Source organism: Scatophagus argus, chromosome 12 (assembly GCF_020382885.2).
Source record: "Scatophagus argus isolate fScaArg1 chromosome 12, fScaArg1.pri, whole genome shotgun sequence".
In the NCBI taxonomy this organism is placed as follows: Eukaryota; Metazoa; Chordata; class Actinopteri; family Scatophagidae; genus Scatophagus; species Scatophagus argus.
Genome location: NC_058504.1, coordinates 10,002,169 through 10,011,197, shown reverse-complemented (window position 1 = coordinate 10,011,197; position 9,029 = coordinate 10,002,169). Strand labels below are relative to the sequence as shown.

Here is a 9,029-nt window from a genome sequence, read left to right as displayed (position 1 = left end):
TGGGATAGGCTCCTGTTCCTCTGCAACCCTGACGGATAAGCGGTACAGAAAATGGATGGATGGATTAGAACCATTTGTCTTAATACTTAAGCACAACTCAGTTAGCTATTGCCTTGTCATATCACTGGATACTAGTGTTTCAGAGCTGGCAGCATTTTTGTTGTTTTTCTGTGTATGCACTTTTGTCGCTTGGGCATTTAGATAACAGGAACCCAATGAAAAGTGAATTGAGGTGTGCAACAGATGTGGTAAATTAGAAAACCCGAAGTGAGATAACAGTTCATAAGTTCTCTCTCATCTTACTTTATCTTCAGCAAAGTTTTCTTTATAATAAGTGATGGATTTTCTGATTAAGTGATTTGTGTTGAAATACACCTCAGATGCTACAGTACTTAAACTCCATCTCTAATGTTTGCTTTTAAATCCTGCATGGATTCTCATTTGCTGAGTCATGACTGGTGTTGTCTCCAAGTCATAGCTCCACTATGACTCACCTGATGGCTCATGGGATCAATGAGGAGAACTAGAGAGCATGTGCTGTCTGCAGCTTTCTCTAAAAGCTGGATCAGCCTCTGTGCATTGATGTGTGAGCTCAGGTGATATCCGACCTTCATCGCTGGCTAGATCTTCATCTTGGATGAAAATGAGGGGATTCAGGTTACCATGTGATTAACTACAGGCTCAAGTTGAAAAGGTAAACACTGATCTGTTTTAATTCATGTTAAACTAAACACATGCTGTGTTGACTGTAATAAGATTGTTTGAATTGACGATCCAGTCAGATTCTGAGCTATTTCTATCCCTTTGTTAGAATCACTTGGTCCACTGCCACAGTCAATATCACGTAAGCCTCGATTAAGATAACCTGATTGCACAGAAAATTTCTCCAAGGAGCTGGCGATGTTGTAATGGCTTCCACGTTCATGACAAGAGAGCAAACTCGATCTGGTGATGAAGACCATATGATATGGTTTTGGGGGGAAAAAAAGGCAAATTGGACCTTAAGTTGGAACTGCTTTGAAAAAATATTTGGCTTTTTCCAAAGTCAAGAGTGAACATTCTTTCGTAGGCCTGGGCCTTATTAGGCCTGATTAGAGTGGTTCTGATAATGTGACACTAAAGAAAATGTTTTGACGAGATAAATTAGGGCAGTCAGTCCTCTCACCTGGCGAGTCTCCATCTTTCTTTTTTTAACCGAAGCATGACATCACGTGGGCAGTTGTCGCAGAATGTAAGACGAACAGGTTACGAACAAGTATACAAACTGTATAAATACATGAAGAAGTAAAACTCAACATCACGTTTCTGCAGTGTATTTATTGTTGATGACAATGTGATGGGCCTGCTTTTACTCGTTCCGTACTTCAACTCCCAGAGGCGTTTGCGGTGGTTCGCTGTGTTTACAACCAGCTGACTTCCGGCATCTTCTCGTCCATTAGCCACTGATACCCACAGTCAACGATACCCCTCTACACTCGATATTTTCCTCATGAAAAGGGCTGCCCACTGATTTGTCAATTCAACTGAATGCAAAATTCCATCACAATCATCAGATGCAGGTGAGGTCGAGAGGACGTACCGTTGCACGTTTAGTTAGCCAGCTGGCCCGCAGATAGCTAGGGATAGCAGGATTGGCATAAGCTAACACAGCAGCTAATGCTAATTTTAGCGGAAGCCTTCCTATTCGTAGAGCTCGGTTTTTAAATTTGTCAGGACGAAACTCGGTATTAGATTATGTGCTCGAGAAGGATAGATTTTCTAGCCGTTCCAGAACATCATTTTTAATCGCTACAACCCAGCTAATCACCATTTGGTTGAATCTAGCTAATATAAGAAGCACTAGCCTGCTAGCTTAACTAGCTCAACGCTAATGTGAGAGCCTGGGAAGACTTGACGCTATAAGCTATTAAGATTGCAGCTGTCGTAGTAGCTACGATTGTCATTTTTGGTTAAGTGATTCTGTTTGGTCGCTAATTATACGATTTCGGTTAACAGATCGAACATGTCCAATTTTGACGTTTGATTGATCATGTTGTGGTGTTAGCGACATATCAGTTTGTGGGATAATGGGTTATGGTGCCAGGCTGTGGGAAGCAGCCTCACAGTGTATGTGTCGTTTGTGTCAGGGCTTTGGCCCCGACTCCACCAGTTGAAGCACGCCCGTCCTGTCCTCTCTGCTCCTCGTCCACGGCCTTCCTCCTCACTGAGCCATGACCACCCAGAGGGATCTTGATATGGTGAGTGAGTGAGGGTCTGCCACCTTCTCTGAAGTTATTTTCTAAGTGCATCGCAGAGATGAGGTGAAATTCGGTGTTTGCTGATAGTATGTGTTCTCCCTGCATTGTAGTCGGACGCAGCACACGGTTGATAATATTTAATTGTCACAGTAAACTTATTACATTAAGGTTTCCTCAAGTTGAGTTGGACCAGGGGGTGGGGGATTAGCCAACGACCACAAACACTTAGCTGGGACACTGACTGCTGTTCCTGTGAACACCATCTGTCTAATCTCAGTTAACACGTTGCCCTACTTTCCTTTCAAGGTTTAGATGCCAATTGATTGTACCCTCTCAATAAATCCCGGCCACAGCCCTCACAACCCCCACCACCGTAGGAATGGACTTGTAAAGACACATCAGAAATGATAGTAGGAGTTATACATAGGCTGTCTAACAAGTCGGAGATAATAAGATGAAAAATGTTATGTTGATCTGTTGTCAGTTAAACAGTTGTTTAGTGCTATTGTGAATAATAGTGAAGTATTTAGTGCTGGCATAAATAATTGGTTAAATCAGTGGCAGAAAGTTGATCTGCAACAGTAAATTTGCAAATCGAAGACATTTCAGGTTTTGGGCTGTTGGTCTACTGATGGACGCTTTATTTTGACATTTCTAAAAGCAAAAATTTGGGTAATTGCAACAGATAATCAGCAGATTTTTTTTTTCTTTTTTTTCTTTTTTTTTTTTGGTTGCAGCCCACATCCTTCCTCTCAAAACATTTTTTAAAAATTCTACTTTAATAACCATATTGTCAAATGTTTTATCTGGGACACCTGCGTTAGGTAAAAGTCTGCAGCAAAGCAGAGTGCGATTTAGCGTGTGGTTGATTATGTTTTAAGGAAATTTGACCAACATCAAAAATTTATAAGCTTTTAGTAGCCCTTTTAACCCCCTGAAAGGCAACGCACAACAGTGTTTTACACATATAATATCTTCCTTTGGAAAACTCAGGCATTTGCAGTGGCCGATGTTGCCATGGGTATCAAGGCAGATTTGACTGTTTTTATTTTTGTTGAGGATGAAAGGGATGGGCACAAAGCTTGTTAATGATGACATGGGTATGCAACCCCACATTGAGGTTATTCAGTTCACAAGGGGGGAGGGGAGGGCAGGGGACCACCGAGGGAGGACTGTATTTGTAAACAGATCAGAGAGTGGGGCGTCCCTCCTTGACGTCACGCCTCGTGGTTAAGTCTCTTTGTTCTCCCCTCTGTGATTTCTGAACCAAAGAAAGTTCGTTCACCACCTTCTGAAGAAGGGCAAATGTCGTGGAAAATTAATCCCATCTGTCAACTCTGACTCCCCAGTTGAAAGGTTTAGTTGATGGGATGTTTTTTCTACCAAAGTAATTTCTGAAGTAGCAGCATGATTGATTACAGATGATGGAGTAATAAGGAAGTGTACTTGATGCTGTATAAATTAGACGACTAAGTCACAGTGATGTTGAAATCCTGCCAGTGAGCTGACTGCCTATACAATATAAAATTGCTGGACAAGTAATTACAAAAGCAAAATCATGACTGCTTGAAAGATGAGAGAATGAACATAGTTATATGCACAGCGCATGCAAGGCTTTTGGAAACCAGCATTAATGTAGAGCGACTCCAAACAACAATTAATTTAAGATAAGATAATTCTTAAATACACAACATCTGTAAATATGCCATAAACACTCACCAAAAATATCCAAAATACAAACTTTCAAATATTTTACAAGATGATAAGAAATAAAGCATATTTAGCTGAAAAGACTCTGTTCAAATTCATGATATTTTTCTGTTAACATTGACCACACCTGCCAGCATAGGGCCTATCGGCCGGTTGGTACACTGTATGGGTGGGGTGTCCGTTTTTAGACTTTTTCACCTGACAAAGATCCAACTGAGACTGAAAGGTTGTCTGTTTAAACACATTTGCGGTTTGGGATCAGCGGGAGGACGTTATTCTTTTCATCAGTGACTGAAGTCTGTGACCCATAGACAAATGTCTCGATCACATGAGACAAATAAGAAGAGGGGGGTCATCATAACTGAAAGTGGGAACTATGTGTAGTGTTGACATGCTGTATGTGGAAAAAGGATTTATATTTTATTTATTTATATTATATTTTATTTTATGTTATGTTAGACAAGCAGCTTCTTTTCATTTGTAGTTGTTTTTGAAATTTTTATTTACTTTTTTATTTATTTATTTTTGAGCCGATTGGTTTGTGTGGTTGCCCAGAGGATAAAATGTGGAGGAAGCCCCGCCGTTAAAGACCCTCCCACACACATATGCACAGTCCCGCCTCAGGTCTACGCACTGGCCATGTAAATTTAATAACATGGCCCAGAGCTGTCTGGGACACCTGGGGTTATCGCATTAGGCCAACAGCCCAGAGAGGAGCTTGCCTTGTCCTAGAACTAAAGGGCCAGTATCCCCCCCCCACCTCCACCTCTCAGCCCCACCCATATCTGTTGTCGTCTCTGCCAACAGGGGCTCACTTCAGTGTAAGCCCCAGTGAATGAGGTCTCCCAGTCAAAGGGTGGAGATCTGGTGTGGACAAATCTCATTAGACTGGAATGCCCGTCTCTTCACAGCCTTCTGAAGGTCACCTCATGTATGAAGAGGTTAGAGGAAGTGGACGGATTCCACTGCAATTAAGAAGAATTTTAAAGGAAGTTTGGTATTTGGACTACGATAAAGCTGTTTTTGTTTGTTGTTGTTGTAGGTGCACCTCCGCCTTATCCTGGTCAGTGGTAAAACGCAAGACTTCACTTTCTCCCCAAATGACTCGGCCACAGACATCGCCAAGCATGTGTTTGAGAACTGGCCTGCAGGTTTGTTTTTATTCATATTTTAGTGTTAGGTTTCACTGAATGCTTTTCACAGATTTTATGACATTGTTCTATTATCATCATTATTATTATTGTTATTATTAAATACTTTCATTTCTTTTTTCACCATGTTAAGTGGCACCTTTGTTTCTCTGCTCTGTGACAGGATGGGAGGAGGAGAGGGTGAGCAGTCCCAGCATACTGCGCCTCATCTTCCAGGGACGCTTCCTTCATGGCAACGTTACGCTCGGAGGTAGGATCATCTCTGAGCAAAGGCACCATCACCAAGATAATCCTGACAACACAGATTGACCAAAAAATAGCCCATAGCATTGTAGCAGAGGTTTCTTGAAGCTTTCCACAGTCTGATTGTTGTATTGGTTCTATTGGGTGTGTTATACGCTATATGGACAAAAGTATTGGGCTATCTGACTGTTGTACCAACAGGGACTTTAATGACATCGCATTCTAGATCCATAGATGACTTCCACTCTTCTGGGAAGGCTTCCCTCAAGATCTTAAGAGTGTTTCTGCACTCTGAATTTTTGCCCATTCATGCAGTAGAGCATTTGTGAGGTCAGACACTCATGTTGGACCAAAAGGTCTGGTTCACAATCTCTGTTCTAGTTCATCCCAAAGGTGTTTGATGGGGTTGAGGTCAGGGCTCTGTGAGGGTTCTTAAACACCAAACTTATCCAACCATCTTCATGGACTTTTCTTTGTGCACTGGGGCACAGCCATGCTGGAGTAGAAAAAGGTTTTCAACAAACTGTTACCACACAGTTGGAAGCACAGCATTGTTCAAAATGTCTTGGTATGCTGAAGCACTAAGATTTCCCTTCACTGGAATTAAAAGGGCCAAGTCCAGAAAAACAGCCCCATAAAGAGGTGTGTCTGGATACTTTTGTCTATATAATCATATTTATTCTCTGCAGTGGCGATGAAGCGCAGTCACATGCATTGGACCACTAACTGCATTTACAGAGCTTAACTTCAAACACAGCAGTGTGGCCTAATTCAGTGTCACAGGTGCAGGACACGACAAAATTAACACATTTTTTGTCACAGCGACAGGTGGCATTAGAGTCGACTTATTTCCTTTAACTTTACCATCTTGCTTTTTTTGAGGTGGTGTGGTGAAAATAAGGTGAGACAGGAAATGGCGTGGATAGGGTTGTTAACATAAACTGCCGTAGCTGTCACGTTAACAACTGCGGTCCACAGTGTTGTTAACTATACATATACATTAACTATACTATCCCTGTCAAACACTGTCATTTTCCACCTCTGCTGTACTCGCACTCACAGCCAATCAGCATCTTTCTTTGAATTTGGAGCAAATTCAGTCTGGCTGCAACATACCAGCCCACATCTTGTGGCTTTGTTCGTCTGTAATTTGTGAGACCCATGAGGCTGCCAATCTTGAGTTTGACTGAAGTATTATCCTTTCAGTGACATCATAATTGTTTGTGTGAAAACTTCAAACGAACGTGACGTTTTCGTCATATAATCATTGTTTTCATAGGATTTTCCAGCACAGCATCATACTACCAAACATAACCAATAAATAACAAATGGTTTCTGTGTGTGAAGCTCTAAAGCTGCCGGCGGGCCGAATCACCGTCATGCACTTGGTTGCCAGAGAAACTCTTCCAGAGCCGAACTCTCATGGTGAGGATCTTTTGTCTCATTTTTTTTCATTCGTGGAACTGCAGAATTATCAGTAAAATCAAGATGTCATGTTGACCTGCAAATTCCAGGGGGGTGAAAATAGAGGTGAAGTAGTTAAGTTTACCTTGGATGAGGTTACGTTACTGAATCTGAGTAAAACAACCACAATTTAAGTTACAGCAACAGAAAATGTGAGTCCAGATGACTTAAATGTTGCGTTTTTGGTTTTAAAATGTATTTGACAGAATAGACCGCATGTTGATTTTATTAGCGTCACCCACCTCTTTTTGTTTGACCTTTCAAATGCATCATGCAGTGGGGCGCTTGTTGCTCCTGCTGCTAACCTCAACCTCATCCCACACATAAAGTTTTTGAATGATTCATACTTTCTTCTAGCTTCGGCCAGTTATCTTATCTCACCTCCTGTCTCTGTTGTCCTGTCTTTGTAGGTCAGAGGAACAGAGAAAAGACCACAGAAAGCAACTGCTGTCTCCTCTTGTAAAGCAACAGAAATGACCCTCCACCCTAACCATACACACCACACATATACACACACACATACACCACATACACCACATACAAATATAAACATGCACACACTCTGTTTTCTTCTGCCTGTCAGCTGTGGATATGGAATAACTCACAGGAAGTCTGTTGGGGCCTGTCACCCACTTTGGTTGTCCAATCTGAGGCTTTTTATGTGCCAATATAGTCACTTTCTGCCCCCCAAACTTTTACAGTTTTGGTAGAAGTTGCTGTAGTTGTTTTTGATTGTTTGTTTGTTTATCTTATGATTATGACATTTAACATTACCTACGGTCCCTGGCAGCAGAAATATTTGTTGCTGGAAGTTTGAAAGAGTCGTCATATGGAGTGAAAATGACAGAAACTCTTTGCTCTGGACACAGAATTGCTATCAGTGATGTGTGGACTTATGACCCTTCCCTACTAGTCAGGTGGATTTTTCCCCAGGTCTTACTGAATGGTGTTAACCTTCTCATTGCACTTAACCAGTCAGTTCATTCAGAGGTGTTTATTGTGTTTCATCCTTATCTTCTTTCCCCTATTTGTGTTTTTTTTTCTTCTTCTTCTTTTTTTTTGTGGTCACAGGAACAGACCTTAATTCATCATGTGGTAGAAAATGTGCCATCCTCCTCATGAGACTGTTTCTGCCTCTTACTAACTGAACCGTTTGGTTTGTATCAGCACCAGTGGCGTTTGTGCCATCACCTTACACCCATTTGTTCCTGGCAGAGAGCCAGTGGAGAAAAGACTTTTATTGGGAGGAGCTGTGTAAACACCTGAGGGATGTGCTGGTCTATGTGAAACAGGAACAGACGCCCGGCGAGGATACGGGGAATTGCTTGCGTGCCGTCAGGTGTCATGTTCGCACCTCTGGCTTTGACTTTACGGACTAGACTGTCAATGCTACCCGGTAACGGGAGCCGATGCAGCGGGCCAGTTAAACGCAGACAGAAGAAGCAGTTGAAGATGAGAGGGAGGAGTGTCGCCGCTGTGAGACCCCTCCTCTACTGGACACTGAGAGCAGGGCGAGGGGGAGTGTTTCTTCCACTTGGATGAAGTTAAAGGAAAGGAGTTAAAAGGAAGATTTTGGTGATGTTTCACCTCCTTTTCATTTGGATGCTGTCTTTAATTCTTGTTTGCCTTTTATCGTGGAATTCAGTAATATCATTAATATTGAAATTTAAAAAATATCAATTTTTATCTTGTGTATAGGTATTTGTTCAGTTTTAGTGTGGGTGAGTTTGTGTGTGAGTGTGTCTGAGGGTGTACTGTATGAGGACTAGTGAGGGCATGTGGTCGTTTAAAAACAAAAGGTGGTGCACTGTATGCGTTAATGGGCTGTGGTTTCTTCAGAAACGGTCGGAAACCTTTTAATTCCTTCCATTGAGTGTCCTTTGGTTTGTGTTTTGTCAATCAGTGTCACTGCTATGAAGTTTAGCTCAGTATGAATACATGTAAAAACTAAAAATGCAATGTGGTCTACATAAAAGCTTGTATTATAAATTAATAAATCTTTAAATAAGGCAAATTCTTTCGATTCCATTTTGTTGTTTCTGAAATGGCAATGATAGACGGAAATTGTGGATATGATGGTTGTTAATCTGTCAAGTCATTTTTCATTTAGTTCACAGTGACATCAAGTTTTTAATTATTCCTGTCTCCCTAATTGAAAAATCCAGAGTATATAAATATTCAAATATTATTACCAGACATAAGCTGTCTCCTTGTGCACAGGAAA

At 41.4% G+C, this 9,029-nt stretch overlaps 1 protein-coding gene across 2 annotated transcripts; it reads left to right on the top strand.

Moving 5' to 3' along the window:
* The first annotated feature begins 557 nt into the window (after positions 1 to 557).
* On the top strand, positions 558 to 8,819 carry ubl3b (ubiquitin-like 3b). Of its 2 annotated transcripts, none has more exons than XM_046406693.1 (6): positions 558 to 694; positions 2,127 to 2,237; positions 4,990 to 5,098; positions 5,262 to 5,348; positions 6,689 to 6,766; positions 7,216 to 8,819. In XM_046406693.1, the coding sequence occupies exons 2-6, from the start codon at positions 2,211 to 2,213 to the stop codon at positions 7,266 to 7,268; spliced, it is 354 nt and encodes a 117-aa protein (XP_046262649.1). In that variant the 5' UTR covers positions 558 to 694; positions 2,127 to 2,210; the 3' UTR covers positions 7,269 to 8,819. The 2 variants fall into 2 exon arrangements, with proteins under 2 accessions (XP_046262649.1, XP_046262648.1); XM_046406692.1 differs by lacking the exon at positions 558 to 694 and adding an exon at positions 1,403 to 1,559.
* Positions 8,820 to 9,029: the final 210 nt, after the last annotated feature.